The 12500-nt window shown below is 46.1% G+C and overlaps 3 protein-coding genes across 14 annotated transcripts; 2 read left to right on the top strand and 1 right to left on the bottom strand.

Annotated features, from left to right (window-relative positions):
- Positions 1-5: 5 nt before the first annotated feature.
- On the bottom strand, positions 6-2887 carry Lkb1 (Lkb1 kinase). Of its 9 annotated transcripts, none has more exons than NM_169544.2 (6): positions 2492-2887; positions 1224-2420; positions 963-1157; positions 744-901; positions 370-686; positions 6-295 (listed from the first exon to the last, which is right to left on the bottom strand). In NM_169544.2, exons 2-5 carry the CDS (start codon positions 2324-2326, stop codon positions 439-441), a joined length of 1704 nt encoding a protein of 567 aa, NP_731843.1. In that variant the 5' UTR covers positions 2327-2420; positions 2492-2887; the 3' UTR covers positions 6-295; positions 370-438. The 9 variants fall into 9 exon arrangements, with proteins under 9 accessions (NP_731843.1, NP_731840.1, NP_731846.1 ...); NM_169541.3 differs by having other exon boundaries at positions 6-310; positions 2492-2747; NM_169547.3 differs by having other exon boundaries at positions 6-285; positions 2492-2747.
- On the top strand, positions 2755-4344 carry CG9588 (uncharacterized protein). The gene is made up of 3 exons (NM_142044.4): positions 2755-3008; positions 3309-3635; positions 3700-4344. The coding sequence occupies exons 1-3, from the start codon at positions 2907-2909 to the stop codon at positions 3931-3933; spliced, it is 663 nt and encodes a 220-aa protein (NP_650301.1). The 5' UTR covers positions 2755-2906; the 3' UTR covers positions 3934-4344.
- Positions 4345-4893: 549 nt separating this feature from the next.
- Positions 4894-12390, top strand: Task6 (TWIK-related acid-sensitive K[+] channel 6). Of its 4 annotated transcripts, none has more exons than NM_001275612.1 (9): positions 4894-6338; positions 6620-7461; positions 7912-8067; positions 8146-8272; positions 8339-8529; positions 8604-8791; positions 9740-9900; positions 10387-10419; positions 10602-12390. In NM_001275612.1, exons 2-9 carry the CDS (start codon positions 7335-7337, stop codon positions 10843-10845), a joined length of 1227 nt encoding a protein of 408 aa, NP_001262541.1. In that variant the 5' UTR covers positions 4894-6338; positions 6620-7334; the 3' UTR covers positions 10846-12390. The 4 variants fall into 4 exon arrangements, with proteins under 4 accessions (NP_001262541.1, NP_650300.2, NP_001262539.1 ...); NM_142043.3 differs by having other exon boundaries at positions 4894-5290; positions 10602-12230; NM_001275610.1 differs by lacking the exon at positions 10387-10419 and having other exon boundaries at positions 4894-5290.
- Positions 12391-12500: the final 110 nt, after the last annotated feature.

Below are 12500 nucleotides of genomic sequence, written 5' to 3'. Positions count from 1 at the left end.
AATTTCACTTGAACATATTTCTTTATGTGTGCGACGCACCAATGGGCACCGTCTCCTCCGGCAATCCTCGGCTGCCTTCAGTACATCATAATATATTAACGACTAATTTACGCATTCATTTGTTTCATATAATACACAGTATTGTCACATGGATATATAGCTTTCGTGTCGCTCCCATAGCTCCCCAATTCCACAGCCAACTCCGCTGATGCGGGCTGTTGCTGCTGTTGATGCGACCGCTGCTGCTCCTGCTGCTCGGGCGGTACGAGGTTGCGCCTGAATTTCCTACATGATTCTATGGTTACAAATACTTGGCGAATGTAGGACAACAGAATAAAAACGGGAAAACAAAACCAAAAAGTTGCTCACAATTTGTTAACAAAGTTATTCCTTTCGATAAATCTTAGCATCTATGTTTAGTGGAGGCATCTAAGGCGCCTACGAAGTTCGGCAGTGGCTCAGCTTGCGCACGGAGATGCAGGACGTCAGCTTCTTGGCGCGCCTCTTCAGTGCCGATCCCTTCTTCTTGACGGGCGCCTCCTCTCTGCTACCGTTGCCCAGCGAATTGCTGGCGGCTGCGGCACTTGTGGAGGGCGGTTCGTAGGTGTGGCAGGCGGCTAGGGCTGCCGCCGACTGTTTGGCCCGAATTTCGGAGGCAGCAGCTGCCGCTTGGCGGGCGAGCTCCTCTGTAAAGGTAACCATGAAAGTAGTTCACTCGGCATTAGATTGATGTTGGTACGTACGATTTACGTCGTGTTCTGTAAAGTAGACATCCTCCTCCTGGGTGCCGTAGTGGTAAGCTTCCAAGTAAGGTATCACCGTGGAGTTGCGGTATTTGTCACCCTTCAGGGGGGGAATGGGTATCGGTGGGCCGGTCTTAACCGGTGCGGATCGGAACCAACTAAAAGCAGATTATAACAATCAGTTATCATGAAGTGCAATCAAGGAATATTCCTACTTACGTGTCGTGGCGTATTTCCTGCAGAGAGAGGCGTTTACTGGGATCAGCCTGAAGCATGCCGAGAATCAGGTTGGCAAAGTCCGCGTCCATTTCGTATAGCCACGCGGGCGCCTCCCACTGACCTCGCCCGATGTTCTCCAGCAGTCGGTAGATATTGTCGCCCTCGAAGGGATACTGTCCAGTGGCCAAATTGTAGCTGCAAATCCGTTAGATTAGTACAGTATATACATTTAATACATGATATTATACAAGGAAGGCTTACAGAGTCACTCCGCTGGACCAGATGTCCACCTTGAAGCCGGCGAACGTCTCGTGTCCGTTGGCAATCTCCGGTGGCTGGAAGGCCGGAGAACCTTGGCCCGTCGTGCATGTGTCGTCAGGTGCGAACAGATCCAGTTGCTCCGCCACACCGAAGTCGGATATCTTCAGCGTTTGATCCAGGGAGAGCAGCAGGTTGCCTGGCTTGATATCCTTGTGGATGACCCGGCAGCTGTGCAAGTACTCCAGGCCGTCGACTAGCTGTTTGAAGTAACCGTGCGCCTGAAACAGCGGCATCCGCTTGTCTGGCTGATAGTCAATCATCTCCTGCAGCCCGCCGACACAGTACTCCATGACCAAGTACATTTTCTGCTTCTCCTCGTTGTACAAAACATCGACCAGCTCCACGACATGTCGATGCTTCAGCTGCTTCAGCAAGGCGATCTCGCGCGTTACGTTCTGTTCGCCGTTGGGAATCCGGCGCAACTTCCGCTTAGTCAGGATCTTGACGGCCAGGCGGCACAGGTTCTCCGAGTTCATGGCCTCCTTCACCTTGCCGTACGATCCCTCGCCGAGAACATCGCCCATTATGTACTTGCCCACCATCTTAATGCTCTTCTTTTTCTGCTGATAGATGATGTCCTGGCTGTCGACGCGATTGAAGAACATATTACCCATGTCCAGCGTCACGCGATCGAGCGTCTCGATCTCGTCGTCGTCCAGCCACGTGACTTGCGGATGTGGCTGGTCATCGAGCAGCAGTTCATCCGGATTGTAGAAGCCAACGCCCGCGCCCGCATCATCCGCTTGGGCGGTGTCTTCTTTGAGCTCCACAAAAGCGTCGTCGTCCAGATCGGAGGCGACGTCATAGTGAAAGTTCTTATTGGCCAGCAGTACGGTCATCTCGTCCTCAACAGGATCCGGCTCCTCCTCCTCCACCTTGTGCTGGGCCCCTCCGCCCGTGGGATGATGTAGATGATGATGGTGTGCTGCCTTGACCTGTGCCTCCATGGTGGTCACAGTCATCTGGCCTGTTGCTCCTGCCCCTCCTGCTTCTGCTCCACCGGCTGCTTTACCTCCGACTGGCCGAGAGCTAGAACATTGCATAAACCTCCGCGGAGCCCCAATGATCACATATCGCAGGTGGCAGCCCCACTCCGGCGGATGGGAGTGGACGGTGTGGTCCCTGTGTTGCCTGTGGCTGCAAAACGTTTGGTTAGTTCATGGCTACACCTAATCCTCACCAGGCACACACGCGCTTTTATCGCTCACCTCTCGAAATACCTTTATTTTTGTAATCAATTCGCACACACTCGAATTGATTGCCGTGCGATTTTTCGAGGTCCCTCGTCGCCCGTCGTCTATTCTGCGATGTCCGCTGGAAAGGCGTTCCCCCCTTTCGTTTCACCGTCGTGCGATCTGTTTCTCATAGAAATTTGTGAATTCCTGTGTTTACTCTCGCCGTTCAATTTGTTCTTTTCCCCTTCCGAAAAATTGTTTAACAATTAGTTTTTGGCCAAAGTAAGTTCGCCGCAATACGGTCACACTGGTCGCGGGCAACCAGGGCTGCACGAGCACTGGTTGTTGTTGCTACTGTCGCTGCTGAAAAAAAAAAACATTAACGAAAAATAATAAATTTGTATTTTTCGGGACGAACGCTGGAATAACTCGAATCGAAGTGGAAGTCATGGCCGCTGGGACGACGACCAAGGAGCGCCTGGAGCGTCTGATTAACGCTAAAAAGCAGCTGGAGGCGCAGATCAACAGAAACGGACAGATCCTGGCCGCCGTAAGTAAATTCGCTTGCTCATCCGGGGATACCCTGCATCCGGGATAGGGTATGCACACTGTGGCAAGCTGTTGGTGACGCACCACCGTGGATATTCATGATCGCAGGTTCTTCAACTTGGACGGACCGCCAAGCCAAATGTTGATATATTCAATACCCTACTGTTGGTTAGGGTATGTCCACTTGGGCAAGCATTACAGCATTATCCTATGCTTTGGTGTAGGGTATATACACAATTGTATTTTGAGTACATTCTTTTGTTTATGCTGTATAGCATTGATAATGATATCTTCCTTCCAGAACGACAATGTGGGCATGAGTGGACCACTGGTGGACGCCGAGGGTTTTCCGCGCAACGACATCGACGTTTACCAGGTGCGCCTGGCGCGACAGACGATCATCTGCCTGCAGAACGACCACAAGGAGCTGATGAACCAGATCCAGACGCTGCTCAACCAATATCACAGCGAGATTGCCACCACAGATCCGGAGCTGGTGAACCGCGCCTCCGCTTTGGACCTGGACAGCGACCGTTCACCCGGTGGCGCTAATATCACGGATCTTGCTCCTGCACGCGCCATCGTGGTGGTCAATCTGGTCAGTCCCGATTCGCCCGCCGAAAGAGCTGTGAGTGAATGTAGTAAACAAGCGAAGATCACAGCATTGAGATGGGCCATCTTTACCATTTAAGGGTCTCTGTGCCGGCGATGCCATCCTCCGCTTTGGCTCCATCAATAGCGGCAACTTCAAGGGAGATCTCGCCCAGATTGGCGAGCTGGTGCGCAACATGCAGAGCCAGAATGTCCAGCTGAAAGTGAAGCGCGGCGAGCAGCAGTTGGACCTCATCCTGGTGCCGAAAACGTGGAGTGGACGCGGTCTCCTGGGCTGCAACATCGTCCTGCCGCCCGAGGCGATGGATCACTGATGTAGCTTTGTGTTTAAGCTTTTTTCGAGTTGCCTGTGCACTCCTGCCCTGCACTTTAGTTATCAGCCCATCTCTGCCAGGCCGACGAACATGGTTGCTCCAAATTGTGAAAATTGATTTTTGGACGCGATTTCAGGGCAATTTCAGCTGGAGTCATCTCGCTGACTGACAGCCGGGTCAGTGGGCCAAGGAGCAGCAGTGGAGTGACCCAAGGTGCACAGGTGACAGGCAAAAGGATGATATTGTGATTCGGTGGATTCTGTCGACATGACCGATTTTTTTTGCATTTAATTTTCATTCAATATGAAATGATGCGTAACAAAATGATGAGGCGGTTTTACTAACAAATAAGTTTTTATAGCGCTTTTACTGGTAAATAAAGAAGGATATATAATTAAAAATATAAAAAACAAATTTGGAAATTATTATCTAAAAGCATAAACGTTTTTGCAGAAGACTATGGTTTATTCTTCTTATGAACATTTCAATTTAACAGAGAAACAAATTCTAAAGAAATGTTCGATTTTAAAAGTTCTGTTTTTGAACATCCAGGTACTAGCCAAGTTTTCAACCAATGCTCAAGCGCTTAGTCAGGGCACAATGGCTTTAAAACTGTACTCCTTCTTAAGATAAAATTATTTATATATCTGACGTGAGCAATTTAATTGAAAGAGTGTATTGTTAATCAATTGGAATAATAGTTTTTATGAGATGGCAAAGTCATTTTATTTGTTTCGTTTTTTATATCAGGTTTTTTTTAAATTAAATGCAACAGTCTGCAGCCCAGACTCGAACCAAATTCCGTAACAGAATTCGCTTAACCGGTTAGGACACATGTTAGCTTAACAGTGAGAGAGATTTTCCGCGAAGAGAGCGAATTTGGCAGGACGAGCTTTCGCCCGAAAATCTATTTAAGCAACACGCAGCGTAAAAGTTTAAAACTTTTTTCACCCGCGCCGCAGCATCCGATTGCCACGATAAAAAAAAGGATAATTACAAATGCAGTGAAATTGTTGAAGCAAAGCGACTGGCGAATAACAATTCCAATTGCTTGCCAAAATATACAAAAATTATCCCCGCACCAGTTTGCTTGTTTTGTGCGCCGGAGCAAAGCTGCCGCAGCCGTCGAATCCGAATCGAGAGCATTACGGATGCGATTTCGAATCCGAATCCGAGTGGCGACAGGACGAAAGTGCGGCCCAATCGCCGTCAAATTACGCTAGTGAAAAAATCGTGGGGCGCCGCTGAATTTCTGTGCAATTAACGTGAGCGATTGAAAGGATCTGCCTGCTGCCAACAACGCGACCGATGAAAATTGCGAGCCGTTCGCGTTCGTCCTGTGCGGCGGAAAGGATGTGTATGTGTGCGGGCTTTATATAATGAAACACTTCCAATGCGTGGACCCAGCCAGCTCTCGTCCTTCTTTTCATCTTTTTTTTCGCGAACTGGAGTGGCAGGATAGTGTCACTGTCATTGCCAGTGCATGGGAATTGTGAGGGAATCTGCTTGGTGGTTGGGGCTACGAAAGCTGCGCGAAATAGCACAACAAACAGGCAGCAGCGGGGAAACTAACAAAAAAGTTAACTAAGGGCGGGCATCCTTTTCCTGTGTGTGTGTGTGTGTGTGGTGTGTGTGTCTGTGCGTCGCTGTGGGGCAAAGGAAAACCAACCCCCACAATCCGCACCGAAGGACCAAACATTTCGGCTGCTACTCTCGATGAATTAAAAAAAGCCTGTGTCTGCGCTGCGCTTGTGTGCGTGCGTACACTTCAACGCGCTTCGAGCCCCACACACACACACACACACACACACAAACACAGGGACACATTCACACACACACACACTTGAATAATTCAGAGACACTGCAATGCTGCCTCATTGTTCATCAATAAATTGGCGTTAGATGGCCACACACACTTACACTCGAAGAGAACTTCAAGGAGGAGCTTTCATTTTCAGTTTTCGGCGTCTCATTATCCCGCGTGCTAACTGAATTATTCAACAATTACAGCTGAGATTTCGCAGCCTCACACGTTGCCAAAAAGTGCCAGTTGTGCCAGTGTGTCCACAAGTCCTTACGCTCATTGGGCGAAGGACACATGCAAATGAAAAATTCATTTGCATGTTTGTGTGGTGGGCCAGTGTGTGTGTGTGTGTGCGTATGTGTGTGTGTTAGCTGAGATGAAAAGTACACACAGCGCCGGTCATCATGGTGGCACAACAATGAAGTTCAAGTTGATCCTTTACGCGTCGAAAAGGATCAGAAGTCCTTCGGCAGTTAAATGTACACATTGAAGAGCCATTTGTGGAGTTTCAATGCTGCAGAACATCATATCCTTGAAATATGTGCCTTAAAGTATGCTATTTTCCACAGAAAACATTTAGTTTCGAAGTTTCTTTGAAAAGGTGCTTAAAAGTATGCTATGACATATGAGAAAGCAAGAAAAAGATATTAATACCACATCTTTTTGTGGGAGTTTCATTGAAAATCCTTAGATATAACATTATTGATCCCTCATATTGCAAAATCACTACCTTTTATAGACAACACTGGGATGATAGGCGAAGCTCCATAGGAGCAACCCAGTGTAGTGGTAGCGTGGTATTGATGATGACAGATTAGTTGCAGTCGTTATTTTTAGCCCGGCCATAAAAAGAAAGACCCTAATTCGAGTCATTTCACGCAGGAAGGACACGGCGGCAGAAACTACAAGTGCAGCGCGATGGCGCCCGCCATCAGCAGGAGCACCAGCACCATCACCACCACCACCACCAGTGGCACCATAATCCTTGAGAGCAGGAGCAGCGCCGCCGATGCCGCCACCCGATGAAGGATTGCAGCATGGCCCGCACATGCACATGCACTGGCAGCAGCTCTAGCACACACACACCCACGTCTACGTTCACTGGCAGCATAAATAACGCAAGGACATGGACGGCGCAACGAACGCGACGAGGACAAAGGCCCACGGCCTGTGACAGAAATAAACGCCACCATCGCCTCCTCGCCAGGAGCTAACCGACTAAAAAAAAAAAAAACGTGAACCCAGCACCAGCACCAGCACTTGCTCCACTCCCGTTGGCCCCCAGTGATATTATTTTTAATGCAATCAAAGTGCTAAGTGAGTTTGCCGAAAAAAGAAAAGCAGCAGAGACTACGAAACTAGAGTGCAGCCGTCGTGTCGGCTTGGGTCGTAACCCAATTTGGGTAGTTTGTCCTTTGAGCGTGAGTCGCGGCAGCCGGAAAGGACGAGCAGGATTCATATGGACGACGGCAGGTGCAGCCCGCTTAGCCAGGTGAGCAGCAGCAGCAGCCAGGAAAAGCCCTGCAAACTGTACCGCAAGCGGAGGCGACGCCACTGAACAAAGGATCAACTCACCCATTACTCGCCTAAATGAAGAATGAAGAAACAAAATGTGCGCACGATATCCTTGATCGTGTGTACATTTACCTATCTGCTTGTCGGCGCCGCCGTCTTTGACGCCCTCGAATCGGAAACGGAAAAGCGTCGTTGGGAGGCGCTGCAAGGTGAGTGCGAATCTCAAGTGCCACAGCACGGTGCACTGCACGAAAAGGTTGAGTTAGTATGAAAAATAAAGCTACTGGCTAAGCCCAAGTCCATTAATCCGCCTCGAAGGATAAAATAGTTCAGTTAGTTCCATTAGCTATAGCTTTTTTATTATTATTATTATTATTATTATAAAACAAATTCAGAGCTATACGATTTCTACTGTTCAATGAATTGCACGAAAAGTTGAATGCAGAACAAAGTTACTGGCTGAACCCAACATAACAATCCGGCTCGAAGGACCAAACAGTTTAGCTTTTTGCATCATCTGTTTTGTTATCCATTAAATTGCACTTTGGAATCCCCAATTTGTTCGAGTGCACAGTTTGCTACCATTACCTGCCGTCGAGATTCGTGTGAAATGCAGGCACAGGCACAGGCACTCATGACATGCTCGTTACTAATTGCAGATGCCGAGGATATGATAATACGCAAATACAATATCTCACAGGAGGACTTCAAAGTCATGGAGACTGTGGTGCTCAAATCGGAATCGCACAAGGCCGGCCAGCAATGGAAATTCACCGGTGCATTCTATTATGCAACCACGGTGCTAACCACCATTGGTGAGTTTTCTGGCCAGCATTGTGAAGGATTCATGACCATATTGACATGACCCCGCATCACTATCACCCACATTTCAGGCTACGGACACTCGACGCCCAGCACGGTGGGCGGGAAGCTCTTCACCATGTGCTATGCCATCGTGGGGATTCCCCTGGGTCTCGTTATGTTCCAGAGCATCGGAGAAAGAGTGAATAGACTGAGCAGGTGGGTCTAGCTATTGTAGTTTTAATGCCTTTAAGTGGCATATTAATTGTTTATTTGATTTTATAGCTATGTTATCAAGGCGGTCCGCTCCTCGCTGCGCTGCAAGAGGACCGTCGCCTCGGAGGTGGACCTCATCTGTGTTGTGACCACACTCAGTTCGCTGACGATAGCTGGCGGTGCTGCGGCCTTTTCCAAATTTGAGGGCTGGAGCTACTTCGATTCAGTATATTACTGTTTTATTACTTTAACCACTATAGGTGAGGAATAGGTGCAATATGAACTACTGCATTATAATGGTATTTTTTTTTTTTTTTTTTTTTTTTTTTTTTAGGCTTTGGCGACATGGTAGCCCTGCAGCGGGACAATGCACTGAACAGGAAGCCCGAATACGTGATGTTCGCACTGATATTTATACTATTTGGCCTGGCCATTGTGGCCGCCTCGCTGAACTTGTTAGTACTTAGGTTTGTTACGATGAATACCGAGGATGAGCGACGCGACGAGGCCCAGGCCATGCAGGTGAGATCCGAGTTCTTGATGCGGCAGTAAGTCGAGCAACTCATGCCATTTATTACCTTTTGCCAATTACCTATTACCTATTACCTATTACCGTAGACTTGAGGACTGTTTTTTTTTCTCGGATTTTACTATCTATCATACAATTAATGCGGCCAAGCGAGGCGGCCCATTTCCCAACCCTCCACCGCCAAACCCATTCGTTTTGGTAGTCTAAACGCTTTACTCTACCGCTTTCTTACCTTACCCTATAGCAACGCTTCACTGTACCCTAGATGCCATAGTACTAATATACAACAGTTTTGTAACTTTTATTCGTATAACTTCCATCTGTCTCCATACTCTCGTATATATTTTCGACCAACAACTTGTTACATACATAAGTGAACTATAGTTTTTTACGTAACATATCTGCTTGCCACTTTGCTGCACACTTGGCTAATTCTTGATCTTGCACCAACGGTTTTTATACTTTTTCGATATTTACTTATATTGACAATTGTTTGAACAAATTAATTGATACAATCTATTCAATGCAGGCCCAAAATGCGAGAGCTACCCGATAATAATATCAAATCGAATTAAAAAATATTTTCTTATTTCGCATCTTTTCGGTTGCTTTTTAACGAAACGAAACTTAACGAACTGAATGCAAAACGCGAGCTTAGTTTATGTCCAAGTCCAGTTTATGGACCAACGAGGTGATTGCGGCTTTTCAGATTCCAATACTTTCGAACCACACCACTCCCCAAAAAAAAAAAAAAAACCCTTAAAAATCCAAAATACAAACTGCTTTCCACTCTACGACACTGAATACAAAGAGCACCAAGTATATCCAATCACCACAACCACACGAATACTGCTCCACCCACTCGGCATTCAGAACACCACCCCCCCATGGAAATCCCATTAGCTACCCGTCTAACACCATGACTAATCCCCACCTTGCAGGCGCTGCAAGTGGCTGTGAAGCTGGAGGGCGATGTGATAACATCCAACGGATCCATTCTGAGCGGCTACGAGGGACACGATGGCCAATCTCTGAACGGAAGCAACACCTCGTCCATGTGCTCGTGCCACTGCATCTGCCTCAATGGCAACCGGCACAAAAAGTACGTACATAATTGCTCGATTCAAAGGAGGGCTCAGAAGATAGGCCAATTCGCAGCGCACTTGGCAGCATTATCCGGCTGGCTTATCTAGAAAGTGGCTAATGGGAGTGGGTAATAATCTGGGGGCTACTAAAGTCCTTGAACTCAAGTATATCCGCTTTTTTGTCCAGCCAGTTTGGCACAGCAAAACATACTGCAGGTGTGTTTGCCATGCATTTGGTTAAATAATAAATCTTATAACAAGGGGAACAAGGACTTATGAAGTTTATTTAAAGATTGTATGCCTCATTAATGGAACACATTTGTTTTATAATACTTCAAACAGAACCAACTTGTTGAAGTAATCTAGACCTAATCCAAGATAGATCTTTAAGTTATTTAACTTTTCAACGATTTGGCCTACTCTTCTGCCCCTTTGACATAAGTATTGTGTTTATGTATACTCATTTTTGTTTAAACTACACATTTTGTTTTGCACATCTGCAGAAGTAGCAACTTGGAAAAGAACAACGATGCAGAGTAAGCTTCCATTCCATCCGATTACATGCAAAGCCTGATTCTACTAATCCCAACTAGAACTAAGAGATATATCTTAGTAAAATCAGGCTACTCTTCATCCATCATGCATGCATGCTGTGTATCAGTGATCTTCAAGATGGGAGCTACTAACCTGGTGGTGTCCTGCTTCCCTTCTTCCACAGAAATCAATACAAGCTGAGGCAATCGCCGACGCACATACGACACCTTCTGCCGGAGGTGGTGCCCATGCAGGATTTGAACTACGACTACGATACGCAGAGCCTGCACACCCTTGCCGATCGTGGAACCATGGACAGCAGCTACATGGGCGTGGACATGGCGGACATGGGGGATACGGGCAGCATGGAGCTGCGGCCACACACGTTGCTCAAGCGCAATGTCTCACTGCTGTCCATACGCATCTAGACGGCGATGTCGTCATCTGCGGACGGCGGTGGAGGATTGGCGGGTACCGGGAAAAACGAAGTGGCCCACGACCTTGCCAAAAACGACTTACAAATCGAAAGTGATAACAAGGCTCTAATAGTACTTAAATACTTATGGTAGATTCGCAACTGACGATTAATTGATCGTTGGATTGATTGACCTGTGCGATAGTTTGTGTAGGCTCCACCCGCGACTTGGACACGCCATGTGTGTGCATTTACAATGTGAACTAGTGCATAAATCTATACAACATGTAGTCGGCCTGATAGAGAGACTAAACCTATATTATATATACAACACTTACAACTAGGGCACTATACAATTGAATGTAAACCACTGCCACTTCCGAGCGATAGAATCTAGAGTTTATGGAACGGCAACACTCACTCGTAGTCTTTGTATCTCAACGCCAGTCAAACATACGACATGTAGTTTTCAATAGATCCCAACCGATTCGGATAGCCTCAAGCTGAAATCAACCTGTATTAGGTGCGTTTATACTTTCATATAGTTTGGATTTCCCGAGGGAACCATTGCATTGCATTCCCTCAAAGTCTTTCAACATTTCAACAAACGAACTGCCGCCAACTCTTCTTAAGTATTTTTAATGGAAAAACTGTCCAGCTTTTTCCAAAAGAAGTCGCGCGAATGGTTTCAAATCTAATTTGCAGATATAAACGCATAAGCCAAAGTAACGCAATTTAAGTGTCAAATTAACATGCTGTACATAACTCTATAGCCGATTAATGTTAGATAACGTTTGAAAATCCATTTTATTCAGACTTATTACGATTACGTACGTAACGCGATATCAGTTCACACGACTCTAGTTAGTGGCCACAGCCAAGCCAAAATTCTCGATCCAACCAAGTGTCAAAAGTACTTAGCTGGATGCCCCAGAAACTTCAAGTGACTCCACGATGTGCCAAATAAGCCGGCGGTACGTGCAACACATATGGTGGCACTATGACGTGCGGATCGTACAGATACTATATATATATAGATATCGTCTCAGACCCCCACCCCAAGACCTCCCCCTGTCGCATTTATGCAAAGAATGCATTTAGTTATAGTTGTAGATAATGTCCCCAGACTCTTAATTAGTTTAAGCATTATTTTACGGCATTCGCATTTAAAATAGGATTTTCGATTATCTGTTCTACTCGTAGTTAGTCGGTGCGATTTTCAAGGCCCATTGCCCATTAACCATTGCTCACTCGAGACGTCAAACGCTTGGAAAGAAAAAATCTCTTTTATCCCTATGTGCTTTGTATATAATAGTGTACTTAATTCGTACAAGTAATTACTTTAAAAGCAAAACACAAACGATATATATTGTTAGAACCAAAACTTTGTCAGTTTATAAAACTTAGTTATGCATTTGATTTTAGATTGCTAATTCATTTTCAAATTTTAAATATTTAACTAGGATATATTTCAGCCAATGAGGTGTCAAAATTATCATTGGCGTTCTTCAAATTCAAGATAAATAAAATCAAATGAAATTGTAATTTTAATTCAGGCAAATAATGCGAAATAGTGAAACTAAGACTTTGTAATATACTTATATTCCGAAATTACGACAACAAAAAAGAAAAACAATAAACTAACTTTATATGATTAAAATCGTCGAA

This window comes from Drosophila melanogaster, chromosome 3R, assembly GCF_000001215.4.
Source record: "Drosophila melanogaster chromosome 3R".
In the NCBI taxonomy this organism is placed as follows: domain Eukaryota; kingdom Metazoa; phylum Arthropoda; class Insecta; order Diptera; family Drosophilidae; genus Drosophila; species Drosophila melanogaster.
Note: the sequence above shows the minus strand (reverse complement) of the source record. Positions and strands in the feature narration are given on the sequence as shown.